Source organism: Astyanax mexicanus, chromosome 18, assembly GCF_023375975.1.
Source record: "Astyanax mexicanus isolate ESR-SI-001 chromosome 18, AstMex3_surface, whole genome shotgun sequence".
NCBI classification, from domain to species: Eukaryota; Metazoa; Chordata; class Actinopteri; order Characiformes; family Acestrorhamphidae; genus Astyanax; species Astyanax mexicanus.
The window spans coordinates 7,483,773-7,497,687 of NC_064425.1; the positions used below are offsets into that span (position 1 = coordinate 7,483,773).

The 13,915-nt window shown below is 35.7% G+C and overlaps 1 protein-coding gene and 1 long non-coding RNA gene across 2 annotated transcripts; one reads left to right on the forward strand and one right to left on the reverse strand.

Moving 5' to 3' along the window:
• Window positions 1-223: 223 nt before the first annotated feature.
• On the reverse strand, window positions 224-6,196 carry psma6l (proteasome 20S subunit alpha 6, like). The gene is made up of 8 exons (XM_015601482.3): window positions 5,993-6,196; window positions 4,810-4,904; window positions 3,596-3,677; window positions 2,690-2,845; window positions 1,557-1,735; window positions 664-758; window positions 490-551; window positions 224-366 (listed from the first exon to the last, which is right to left on the reverse strand). The coding sequence occupies exons 1-7, from the start codon at window positions 6,066-6,068 to the stop codon at window positions 494-496; spliced, it is 741 nt and encodes a 246-aa protein (XP_015456968.1). The 5' UTR covers window positions 6,069-6,196; the 3' UTR covers window positions 224-366; window positions 490-493.
• A 1,362-nt stretch (window positions 6,197-7,558) lies between these two features.
• Window positions 7,559-13,014, forward strand: LOC103033003 (uncharacterized). The gene is made up of 4 exons (XR_453177.4): window positions 7,559-8,027; window positions 9,205-9,341; window positions 9,777-9,821; window positions 10,922-13,014. It is a non-coding gene; the product is annotated as an uncharacterized LOC103033003 (long non-coding RNA).
• The last annotated feature ends 901 nt before the right edge of the window (window positions 13,015-13,915 follow it).

Sequence of the window (13,915 nt, forward strand, 5' to 3'; positions counted from 1 at the left end):
ACAGGCAGGTTGTATTTAGGTGATTTCTTTATTCTTCGTGTCTGGCAGTAATCAGGCCTGGTTGTGGGTAGTGAAATTGAACCCTCTGTTACATTCGCAGTTAAACCTTAACTTATTATATTAATATGAAAAAAAAAATTAAATGCTTGTTAAACAATCTTTTCCCTTTTTTTCATCTGTCATTGTGTAAATATAAAGTTATAAAAGTGAATGTAAACAGAAGCAGATTTATTTGTTTTATTGAAGTGATGCTAAAACACAAACAGGGTAAATATTTCTAATAAAACTGATTGATTTGATGGGTGATCAGCTGGTGGTGGTGGGCTTTGCAGGGTAACAGGTGTGCTGTGGGTCAGTCAGAGTTTCCTGTAGAAAATAATGTCAGAGCTCAGTTTAAACAGCACAACAAAAACCTGACAGCCGTTACACTGGTAGGTGTGTTTTATGAAGATGGGGGTCTGTGTAAAAGTCCAGCAGACACAAACACACCTGTCTACTCCCTCTCAGCTATCGCCACCAGGTGAGCCTCGATCTCCGCCTCTTTTAGAGTTCTGAGAGAGAGAGAGCGCGAGAGAGAGAGCGAGAATGCATGCAATTAGGGACATGTTTTATTAATTACAGTCAATTTAGCCCTTAAAACACACACCTTAGCCTGTTCCATACCTGAATTTTGGGTTCTCTTTACTAACCACGCCCACTTCCAATTCACTGGCCTTAAAGTCCAGAGATAAAACAGATGATAAGCAGGAGATTGCCATCTACAGGAGAAAAAAGAGAACATATATACATATTCATATTCATACTCATACTCTTCATTCACAGTAGCACCAGTCAAAGTTCAGCTCGCTGGTATCACTGAATTATTTTAAACTTTCAGTTTTTAATCAGCATCAAAAAGCATGAGTTTATCTCTTTCTTATCATTTTTTCATTTTCTTTTACTTTTATTATTATTATCTTTTTATTTATTTAATATTTTATATTGTGTCAGTTTGTTTTTATAGTCTTTTAGAATTTTCTATATATTTTTTTATTTTTACATATATATATTTTATTCATATATATTAACTGTTGATTTAAAATTAGTATTTCTTTTATTTATTATTTTTTACTATTTTATTCCATATTATTTCTAATTTCTTATTGAATGTTTTCAATCCCTTTTATATTGTAAATGCTCTGCAACATTGTAATTGAGGGTCACCCTCAATGTATTCCCGAGTAAAAATAACGGTTGAATGATTGATTGATAATGATTTATTGATTTACCTTGGTTGCTTGACAATTTACCCCGGTTGCACTGATCAATCGACTGATCAATCGATCGATCAATCGATCGATTGATCAATGCAACCAAGGTAAATTGTAGTCTATACAACATTTTTCCTAAAACCAACTTTTATTGTCAGCATGCAACTCTCAGCATCAGCAGCACAATGCATCCTCAATTGGCAAGCATCTATCAGAGCGGAAAGCAAAGGCGATGCAAATACCATGTTAGTAAGAACGTCAAAGATCCAAATAGTGTGTTTTCTGGTTTATGTCCTGCACTCTTACCTCCACTGTCCGGTCGAAGGTGAGCTCTGGTCGTTTTTTGAGCTTCTTCTCCAGGTAGCTGTTTGCCTCCGTCTGCTTGGCTCCGACTGCCGTGGCTCGGAAGCCGCAGAAGTATCCGGCCGGGTCACACTTATACAGCAGGGGTCCCAACTGAGGGTCCATTGCCACCAAGATCATACCTGAGAGACGAGGGAGTCCAGAGTCCAGTGTTTGGTCAAATGTTGACTCTTTTTTGGCAAAATTATAGGAAATTACAAATTGTTTTTTAAAAAACTTGGGTAGTTATCCGTACTATATAATTTTAATTTGAATAGCCCACCTCTGTTCACCACCAGCTTTCAAAAATACATTGCTTATAGTCAATGCTCCCAACAGGATTACAATGTGCAAAAAAAACTGCAGCTTCAAATTACGGGAATACTCATATTAGTTTTTTTGGACTGAAGTTGGTGCAACAAGAGTTTGCAATTATTTAATATATAATATAATATTCATGCATTTCAACAGAATTAATTTTGCAATCTGTTCCCCTGTCCTACATGTTTGTGCTCATCAGTTGACTTATCATGACTTAATTTTAAGACGGCAGTGCCATAAAGCTACTTGAAGGTACTGTGTATATAAACTGTGTTTTTATTAAACTACCTGTGCACTTTCAAAGCTTTCAGTGCCATTCTACCAATGAAGTGTGAAGCTACTTTAAGCTTGTTAATAGTGTAAAAAAGCCATTCTTTAAAGGGGTAATTCTATGCTCCTATCACTAGCATTGTAAGCCTGTTGGAAGCCAAAGTTCACCTGGTTCTTAAAGGGAATGGCAAGTGACACGCTGATTGGTTTATTTCATGTTATACCCAAAACATGCATAAATAGTTAGGAGCCTTTTGTGCATTTCGTGCCGCACAAACTGTACTTTTCCTGTCGTTATGATAGCAAAGACACATTGACCCGCCCTAAGTCAAGCTGCCAATGCACGGCTGATGGCTTGCCTATAGATCACTAAAATAGGACCCTCCGTGTTCACTGTGTTACAAAGTGTTTGTATGAAATTTAAACAGCTATGTTGTAAAACAAAGATACTATATTTTGATATCGGTGCATAATATTAATGCATAGTAAGTGGATGGGGGACTCACAGCAGCCGAGTGGTCTCATCTCTGCGTTCTGTGTGTAAACCTGAGAGATGTCAGCGATGCGTCGGCACAGCATGTCCGCCGTAATGTCATACCCAAACTTATACTTCCACTCTCCGGCCTCGACCCGAGCACGATGCACCTGAGAACGGCTGTCCGCTGTACAACAAACAACAGTGTAAATGCCTGACAGTGTGGATTTATATACAGTACCACTCAAATAAAATGTTCTGCATTGCAGACTAATACTAAAGTCATCCTAACTATGAAGAAAAACTTGTGGAATTGTTTAGTAACCAAAAAAAAAAAAGAATATGTTTATATATTTTAGATTCTTCCAGTAGGCACTTCTTGCTTATATGACAGCTTTGCACAGATAGCTGCCAAGATATCAATACGCAAGAAATTTGCCTGAACACCCCTCATTTCAAGACCACCATGTCATCAGCACAGATATATTCACAAGCACTGTTGCTGTTTAAACAATGTAGTCAAATGCATTAATCCTCACAGTCTAGAAGAAAGTCTACTCCTGACAATAGAAACAGTTACACCAACAAAAGAACTTTTTCATACCCCTGATTTATAGTGTATTTATAGTGTCCATATAGTGTATATAAATTATCACAATTGGCAACCAAATACTAATATTCATCTGTGGTCTGAAATTGATGTATAGAACATGCTAAATGCATTCTCTCCTATGCTAGCTATACTGTGAAAATCTCTCTACCAAATGTGGGGTAGTTCTCAAACAGCAGAATGTTTAAATATGCTATGTTTTTTTTTTTTTTTTTGCTTAGTTCCCCCCAAATGCCATGAACCGGTCCTGGTAGCACATCAGCATTTCCCCACATTAATCCTGAAGACCATGGAACAGACAAACAAAACAACAGCTGAGAAACTGACCATGATGTCCAGTCATTACACAGCCAATCCGTGGCGTGAGGTGGAATATGTTTGTAATGGTAGAAGGGTCCAGAAGCTTATCCTGTGAGGGGATGTTTGAAGAGAAAAAGAAAGAGATGAGCACAGCATACACACACACAGAGACTAAATTACTGCACTGGTCAGTGAAATTCAAGAGTATCTCAATCTGTTTGTTGCAGACACATTGCAGATTTTGGAATAAGAGTTGAACAAGTGTTGACGTGGTTAGAATTTAGAGGTTCCAAAAAGAGATTTAGAGTTTAAGTAGGTTTATGGACGATGCTACAGCCGGTGTCTGGGAGTCCAGGAAAACTAAAAATAGGATGGCTGGATGGCCCTTCATCACCTCCAATCACTCTGCATAGAAAGCAGGGCTCTAGACTAACTTTTTCTACTTGCTTTTAACTCTTTGTCTTAGGTGCACCAGGGCAAAAGTTAAGTGCACCCACAATTGTCTATATAGGCCGTATATACCTTTTTGGGATAAAGGTATTTGTGCATATTTGTCCCATGTGTGTTTTTAGGTTTAATAAGTTATTTTTAGTGTTTTAATGAATCATTTCTTAGTATCTGAGAGCTTTCATTGCCCTTATATAAAGAAAGTATTATTTCAATTGACAAAAGTGAGCTTTGAATCCCAACACGTCACACTCTTGTCCCACTGGGCCAGTCAATTGTATAAGGCTAGTCAGTTGTATCAGGACTGATTAAATTAATTTTTATTTTTTATGATGTTTATAAATGCACTGAAGGGCTATTATTTTTTTTATTTATTTTTATAACAGCTTTACACTGCACAGATACATTATTATATGTATTAACAGCTGGTCGCACTGGTGCAACCTCAGTTGTTTTTTAGTGGCAGCATTGCGAAATTAGGTTGCATGTGGAACCAAACTTTGCACAGTGCAGCTTGATTTAGAGCGTTTCAGTGTGTCTTTGCTATCGTAACAATGGGAAAAGTATGCCTTGTGTGGCACGAAATGCACAAAAGTCATGTACTAATTATCATCTGGCAGGTAAATAAACCATCTGCATATTACTTGTAATTGCCTTTAAGAGCCAGGTGCGCTCTGACTTTGGCAGATTGATATTTTAACGGTGCAGCCACCTGGTCATCAGTCAGTGGTGCACCAGTGTTTTCCATTGCCAAGATAGCAATACCCTCCCCTAGATTTCTTAGTTTTCCTTACCGGAACTTTCTTTTGTGTGACGACCACAGCGCAGTCTGTCCCCCTGATGCCCACCGAGGTCAGGCCGCTCTGGGCGATGGCCTTAAAGGCGTACTCTGCAAAAACAGCAGGAAGAGTGTTAAGAGTGTTAATACAAATATCCTTTCTTTTTTATTTAATGAGGTGGGAAATCATTGGATTAACAAAAATAAATTATCCGTTTAATAATATAGTCAGATCTTCTCAGAACTCTGTCATCAAGCTGTGTATTCAAAATAACTTTCAGTAGAGGAGCTTGTAGGAGTTTCAGGCATCTGATTCTGTATACCCCCAGTGTTTCTCACTCCTGGTCCTGGAGACCCACTGTCCTGCACATTTTAGTGCTTCCCCTGTTTTCTAAGACAAACTTTAACTCAATTTTTTAATCATAACTTTGACTCTTTGACCTGTAAAAGTGATTTACATCTTCTAGTCCTTTCACACTAAGAAAAGTAAGTACAGATTTGTACCTAAAAGGGTACAAAGCTTGTCGCTGGAGCTGTACCTTATATTGAGGTACAAAAAAGTACCTTTCAGTGAAAGTCCTTTTTTGTACCCATGGTTTTTGTGCCAGTAAAGATTATAAAGATTATAAACATTATCATCAACTAAATATGGCTCAAAAACTCAAATTAAAGCTCAAATTAAAATGCAGTTAAAATATATATATTGTTTATTAGTGCAGTGATACAGAATACTGAATGTACCCTTTGGCTGGTTAAATGGTACAAATTTGTACTTATTGCTGTTAGAAATTACTTTGTACTTCAGAGGGAACAAATCTGACCCTCTAAAGACCAATATTGTACCTTTGAGGGTACAATTATGAAGAGTGTACCTTTGAGTACAAAAAAGTACTCATATCGTACCTCTGTTTTTTAGAGTGTTGGTTACTTCTACTCAGGTGTGTGGACAGATCCTCCCGGTCTCTCTCTTCAGTAGGACCAGAGAGACCGACAAGAGAGAAAGAGAGGGAGAAAGAGAGAAAGACAGATAGAGAGAGCGTGAGAGAGACACAGAAAGAGAGAAAGGGAGTCAGAGAGAGGGAGAAAGGGAGAGACAGAGTAAGAGAAGCATAGAGTCAGAGAAAGGGAGACAGAGATATATAAAGAGAGAGAGGGAGACAGAGAGAAACAGAGAGAGAGAGAGAGAGAGAGAGACTCACCGACTTGGTAGAGTCGCCCATCCGGGGAGAAGATAGTGATGTGTCGATCAAACCCTGCATTAGCTCCTCGAGACATGTCTCCAGCCTCGAGCTGAGAGTGAGACGATTGAGGAGAGTGAGAGCGGGAGAGTGAGCAGAGTGTATAATCACACGAGTGAGCGCAGAGTGAATAAGCTCTTCTGCTTCCTGATCTTCACTACTTTCACTTTCTCTTTAAACCCAGGAAACAGCTGAGGACTTTTATTTTATATCATTGAATTACTGCCATTTGTTATAACGCTATTATTACGTTATGTGTTTATTTTCAAAAACATTTGAAAAAATTATTTTATATAAAGAAGTTTTATGCTAAGATAAAAAAGTTGAGAGAGTTGGAAAAGAATAAGGGAAAGAAACACATGAATAGATATACCTCTTTTAGTTACTAAAATATAAACTGATATACAGTCCCCCTCTACAAAAGTTTTGGAACAGTGAGGCCAATGCCTTTATTTCTGCTGTAGATAAAAAAAAAAAATTGGGTATGACATTAAAAGATGAATATAACACAAAAGATCAATAGTTCAAGGTTTTATTTCCAGGTATTTACATCCGGACCAACTGTGAAGCTAAAAGAAGATGGAAAATCAATCTGTTCCATTGCACCGATATTTACCATAGCCAAAACAATCGCTTGGAAAGTCATAAATAAGAAAGTCATCACTGGTGTACTAAGTAACAGATGTTGAACAGGTAGACCAAGGACACTCACAAAAGTTGATGACAGAAACATTGTGATTGCTGTAAAAAAAAAAACCTCTAAAACAACTGTTAGTGACATCAGCAACCACCTCCAGAGAGCAGGAGTAAAGGAGTAAATCAGAATCTACTGTTCACAGAAGACTTCATGAACAAAACGTACAGAGCCTTTAACAGAAGATTATAATCACTATTAACAAATAATTTGAGCTGCAGCTAATGTTTCAGGTACTAATTTATGAATATAAAAATGTGATGGGCACTAAATTATGTGATGGGCACAAACTAAAATGATCACAAGACATCAAACCAAGACAAACTGCTTAAATTTTCACACCTGGAGTGGCATAAAGTTATGCAAAAGCAGTGTGTAAGACTGGTGGAGGAGAACATGCCTAGATGCATGAAAACTGTATTTAAAAACCAGGCTTGTTCCACCAAATATTGATTTCTGAAAATTTTATGTATGTATGAACTTGTTTTCCTTGCATTATTTGAGGTTTGAAAGCTCTGCATCTTTTTTTGTTATTTCAGCCATTTCTCATTTTCTGCAAATAAATGCTATAAATTACAATGTTTTTATTTGGAATTTGTGAGAAATGTTTTGTGTAGTTTATAGAATAAAGCAACAATGTTCATTTTACTCAAACATAAATAGCAAAATCAGAAAAAAAAAAATGATTCTGAAACTGAAGTGCTCTCTTCATTTTTTCCAGAGCTGTATTTCAGCATAAAACTGTTATTAAACATTTATAAACTCTGATTTTGCTCTTGGCTGCAGTTTGGAAATCTAACACCAGGTGGCTGTATAGAGCTGCAGCGCGCGAGCGTGAGTTCAGCGCTAAAGCGGAACTGCCACTGTTTGGTTTCCCTCAGCGGGTCAGAGGCTAACCGGCTAACAGGCGAACTTTATACCATTAACACGCTTTATCGCTTATATTTAAACCGGTTATAACTGGTAAGGTTTGCGACCTCTACCACCATTATTTGCACGGTTTTCCTTCCGTACAAAATTACGTAGTTTACCCAGAAACTTAAAACTATTAAACTGCATTCGCCGGGATTAGCTCGCAAGCTAGCAGGCTAACCGGCCAGTGTTCTACAGCTATTGTAGCTAGGTTAGTATTCTTAACGAAGTTTTATCATTTTTACACATCTTTCTTTTCCATTTTAGACAGTTACAGTTACGTAACTGTCTAAAAAGATAATTAAGCTGATGAATGTGTAGTTAGCTTTGGTGGAAAAGAGTGTGGTGTGAAGAAATCTGTGGATCTTCTTTCACAAAACAACAAAGGCGGTGAGTTTTATTAACCTAAAGCACTTTAAACTCAACTAAAGTAGCCACAGTTTAATTTACAAGCTTTTATTCCGCACACAGACTACTATAAACGAAATTGCATGTAAATTGATTGTTAGAGATTAATTTTATCTGTAAGAGGCTGATGAAGGGGAGTATTTTAATTAAAATAAATAAAGAAAGGTGTAACTTAAAGGTAAAATAAATTCAAAGCTAGTTCTTCACAGTGTGGATAAAACTGTGATAATATTTGATGTGTTTGGTCTAAATACAGTACATAAAAAGTACATATAAAGCAATGTTTGTCTGTCTGAGTTTGTTTTAATATGTACCTACCTGGGCTAGAACTGTACAATAAATCGGTAACTTATTTCATCGTATGATGTGAGCCTGTCACGATAATTACAATTTTTGTACTTCTCGTACAACAAATAGACATTACCTCAATAATATTTGATAATAGCGATATGCTCTATTGTGTTTATTTGTTTATTGTCCACAAAAATACTTATTGTGACAGGCCTAGTTTTTCCCAGAAATAATTGTGACAAAAGATATTGTAGCTAATTTTAAGAAAATTTTATGACTCAGTTATGATAATCTAATAGCATAGTTATAAAGTTATATAGTTAAAAGAGTAACAAAACTTACTTTTTTTTTTTTAAGTCAACATTTTGGGCATTTATGATAGAGTGGTCTTCAACTTCGAAAAACATAAAGGGCTATAATTACTGTGTACAAACCTATGTATTGCACAATACGTCTATATGTATTTTCTTGTTAATCTCTGTAGTTGTACTTGATGTTACCACTTTTTAACTTTGTTGAAACTTTTGATCAAATCAAAAATCCTGTTAAATTCATTCGTATGCAGCATAAATAGCTAGTAAATGCGTGAAATAATATTTGAATAGCCATTTTAAAAGAATCTGTCATTTTTAAGAAACTACTGATGCTACTACTTAGTGATATTTTTACCATATCATCCAGTTTTATTAGTGAATGACCCACGCCACAGGTGTAGGCATTAATTCTATTTATATAGATATCACCATTATATCGTATCAACTGATTTTAAGAAATGTGTTGATTTTCAGTTTTTGCCATATCGCCCAGCCCTATTGGCTGGACTTCTTCAAAATATGCTGTCATAATTCTTTCCTTTATCGATCTGCAGGTTTCCAGAATGGTGTTTGAGCTCCTGCTCTCCTCTGTGTGGCTGTTGTTCGTTGTGTTCTGGGTGGAGACCATCAGCGTCTGGCTGTTCCTTTGCCTGTTTTATCAGGACAGAGCCTTCTACCATTGGGGTGATGGGTAAGTGCCAGTCTAACTACCCTGACACTGGAGTTCTGTCCCAGTTTTTTGCATTGCATTGTCTGTATAGTCTGCCATATTGTATCATGATATTCTTGAATCAAGATATTTGTGAATCACTTTAATTGCTCAAGCTGCTGCCCTTGCACAGATCTCCAAATTAAGAGTGGCAGAACTTCCCTATTACTGTGTACTGACACTTCTCTGCTCTGCATAACCAGAAACCTGATTGGCTCTTTTTGTTGGACAGGATTTTGTCATTTTATGCGGTCACTGGGGTATAGTGTTACGAGTGGCTGATCATCAAAATTGTGTTAATAGTTTTTATATATTATTTGTTTTTTTTTAAAGGGGAAAATTACCAGTAAGTTATCTGTAAATATGTACTGAAAAAAGGTATTCAAATGAAAAAAATATTTTGTTGTCTCTTTTCAGGGTGTTTGCTGATGACCCTGGCCAGATGATGTACATGTTGAGCAGGTAGTGAATATGTAACCTTTAGTTTTTATTTTATCAATGGTGAGATTATACTGGTGAGATTACACAATGAAAAAAAGAAAATAAAATAGAGGCATTACTTGTTCATTTACGTGTTTATTCGTAAAATTTTCGAAAAAAGGTTTAAATAGAGGTGTTGATTAACTTTCCATGTGTTGGAGAAGGCATGTGCTTGTCTTCACCCTCCTTGTGTTGCAGCATCACTGGTGATGCGGGATTAAGGACGGGTAGCAGCTAAATGGGTGGTGCAATTGGCCAGATAGATTGGGAGAATATTTTGAGAAAATTAGAAAAAAAAGAAGTGGATTATAACTGTTACAACAAGCTGAGTACAGAAAACTTTAAATTTTCTCCACAAATCTGAACATATCATTAGCTTACCTTAAATGTCTTGATAGTAAGATGTATGCCTTATAAGCATTTTCTGTTAGGCTTTTTTATGACATTTTTGTTTAATTGTTTATTTGTTGGCAAAAAACAGGATACATTTTTTTTAGTTCTCGTCTCGTTTTTGTCATTAAAAGATAAGATAAGAAAATTTACAATGTTACAGCAGTACAGAGGAAAGGACAGAGAAACAGGTCAGGAAAAATATAAACAAATAATGATAAATCTATATATACAAAAAACTATTCAAGGAAAATATATAAAAGATACTTAAAAAGTTATATATAGTAAAGAATAAATACATACATCTAGTGCATAGAGATATGATTATGGTAGGGTGGACCACTATTATTGCACAAAGAGTAACAGTGAATAAATAAATAACAAATAAATAGTAGATAAAAGGGGGAAAAAAATATTGCACGTTAAACATATTGCACAAATGATGATAAGGGGATCACAGTACTTGTAGTGAGATGGATATTGCACACGGTGAGCATTACAGCTACACTGAGTAGTATGTAAGTTTGTATGAAGTACTAGGATAGTAAACTAGTGTTTACTGAGAGCGTGGTGTGTTGTAAAGTCTGATGGCGTGTGGAAGGATGGACCTGTGGTATCTGGTCGTCAACTAATACGTTTTGTCAATGTATTTGTTAAGGAAATTAACGCTGTTTTCAACCCTGTTCCTTTAGAGCAGAACGTTCTGAGCACGCTCAGACCTGAGGATGCACTGCGGTCGTCAGTTTGGAGCGCCTGACCGACCGACCCACATGTTGGACAGTGGAGGAATCAGCCTGATGGGGTGAAAACTGACCTTCAGTCTGCTGCTCTTGCTTTCTTTTAACACTCTGCACTTGGCGAGAAGCGTCTTTAAATAAGGTGTCCCGTGGCTGGAGGTGGAGCGTTTGCACTCAGCTTGTGGAGGTGTCCAGAGGAGCGCAGGCGGCTGCAGTGAATGTAGAAACTGTCTTGGGTGTTAAAATGGGATCTTTGAAGTCTAAATCTCTGATGGTGTCTCAGAAGGTAGCTTGGGATAATGTTTTCTGCTTTTCCAGCACGTTTCCAGTCAGTGGGGTATATAAGCTATCTGTAGAAGCTACAAGCTTTAGTTGATTTTGTTCTAACTTGACTGTAATTCCAACAACCACTATATAGCAGATGGTTTGTCAAGCATAACGTTTTTGAACGTTTTTCACACGTGAACGAGTTTTACCTCACTTCGAGACTCCTCCAATGTCTTTGAAACGGGGCCTTTAACAAATAGTTTAGTTTCTCTTTCCGGATCTTGATTTTAGTAGGCATGGAATGCGCTAGAACAGCCAGAATACTGTAACATGATTTAAATATAAAAAACACTGGTGAATCAGAAACTTGACATAGCATTAAAAGATTAGCATTTGTTTTTTACTGACATCCTTTCCTTTTGTTAAACGGCATGAATTAATTAATTAATTAGATATAGGACTGTCGCAATAATTACGCTATTGACAACCTCAATATTGCCTTTGTGTTTGTTCTTATGTCTTTCTTTCAGCAATGGTTTTCTTCTTGCCTCTGTTCCATAAAGGACAGTTTGGTGGCGTGCATGTTGTCTTATAGTTGTCCTGTGGACAGATTCTCCTGCCTGAGCTTTGAATTTCTGCAGCTCCTTCAGAGTGACCATGGACCTTGTGGCTGCTTGACCATAAAAATGGTCTGGGTTTGCTTCATAAACCCCACAAAAATTTCAGAAGTTTTTTTTTTTTTTTTTTTTTTTTTTTTAGGGTTTAAAAATTGCATCTGCAAAGAACCATTCATTTCAAGGTTTTGTTGGAATTAGTACGGGTCCCCAAAAAACACAGGTACATTGTGACAAATGTTCGGTGCATTTCCCGTAATTAATAATCTTAGCGATTTTACAAATGAATCTTATAACTGGATAAGGACCTTCAGAATCACAAACAAAACTCAAGCTGTATATTTTATTTTTGTTTGTATTGGATGTAGTTTATATGATGCGTTGATTTTTACTTAAAATAAGTGACTTCTTAAGCGCAAAAAGACGTCCGTAAGCCATTATGAAGTGGTTTAGAATTCTCTAAGGTTAAGAACAAGTTTAAGAACTTCATAACTTTTGGGAAATGCTCGTAATTTTAAGAATGTTGAGGTTACAAAGTTCTCAGTCTTAAGAACATTTTGGGAAACGCATCCTTGTTGTTTTGGTGTCTACAACATTGCCACAATGTCAAAATATCTTCTTTTTTAAAATGAGTGTTTTGATGTCTCAATTTTGGAAAATTCTTAAAAATCTTATGACCAGAACCAGGTTGTGACAACGTTGTGACAATGTAGTAGATAAAACATAACCAATGTAACATTTAGATAATGTCTTGGCAACGCTGTTATAAAGTAGACAATGTTGTGAGGCTTTGTGTGTTTTCTGGGAAAATAAGAATCTGGTTGGACAACAGAGCAGCTTGTCTATAATAGAGATTATAGATAGTCCAGGACTATAGACAATGAAGGCCTTTAACACATGGTGCAGGTAGTGCCGATCTGAGTGTACTCTGCTCTGATTGTAAACAAAGAGTTAATGAAGTTTTTTTTATTTTTTTTGGCACCACTAAAGTGAATAAAGAGAACTGAAATGTGATGATGTTTTTGTAAAAAGACTGGACTCTCTTCTTAGAACCTCAGAAGAGTTCTGTAAGTGTTTGCACTGTGCCTGACTTGTTTATACTGGATTACTGTTCCTATTGTTTCTTCAGTTTGTTTACTAAGCAATAAACCAACTTTTCAAAAAACAGTTGTTCTGTTTTCTTACTTTTTTGTACTGTGAAATTAGTTCATTCTGTTGAACAAGAGCAGCAGAAAAATTGCAGGAAACTACAGGTAAAAAAGTACAGTATGTAATTTTGTCATTTTTAATGATTATTAAAAATGAAAATGTTATATAAAGTATTATAAAGTATTTTATAGAAATATCTAGAAAATAAAAGGTTATCATCAAATCTAAATAGAATGAATTCTTTTTTTTTTTAATAAGTGAAAATAATGAATTCTTAAACAACAAAACAGTTTAAAAGTTCCAGATAAATAATGAAATAAGTATCTACGACATTTGGACAAAAAGCATTAAAAGAAAAAAATAAATATCAAAAATATTAATACCAATAGTGTTAAATATAAAAAATGTATAGGATATAAGTAGAAGTATCCACAACTGTAGTCATTCTAAAAACTTGTATCTCCACATTTAATAAGAAAAGTCTATAGTGCCTTGAAAAAATATTCAATATTCATTGCACTTTTCTACATTTATCCCAAAATCTTAATAAAATACATTTGTGTAATAGACCAACACAACGTGGCAGTAATTGTAAAGTGAAAATAAACTTCTACATATTTAAAAAAAAAAAAAGAAATAAAAATAATAGACCACTTAAAAACGATGAGTTTCTTTGATTTTACCAAATTGAAAACCTCTAGAATATGTGTTCAGTCGGTGTTCTGTGCAACCCTACTGTATATTTGAGGGTAAGATACACAACATTAAAAGTATGCACCCAGCAGAAGTCTGTGTATTATTTTGGATAAAGTAAATCACTGTATCAGGGAAAAGTTATGGTAATAATAGGTCATTAGAAAATTATTATTTTTTAATAAATATTTCTTTTGTTAATTTACATTTTTGTTTACACATTTGT

Excerpts from the sequence above, each read along its gene's own strand:
- psma6l (XM_015601482.3), bottom strand. The coding sequence starts at position 6,068 with ATGTCTCGAGGAGCTAATGCAGGGTTTGATCGACACATCACTATCTTC. Across the intron at positions 4,905-5,992 it reads TGGGCGACTCTACCAAGTCG|AGTACGCCTTTAAGGCCATC; the intron begins GTGAGTCTCTCT and ends CTGTTTTTGCAG. Across the intron at positions 759-1,556 it reads CCTTCGACCGGACAGTGGAG|ATGGCAATCTCCTGCTTATC; the intron begins GTAAGAGTGCAG and ends TTTCTCCTGTAG.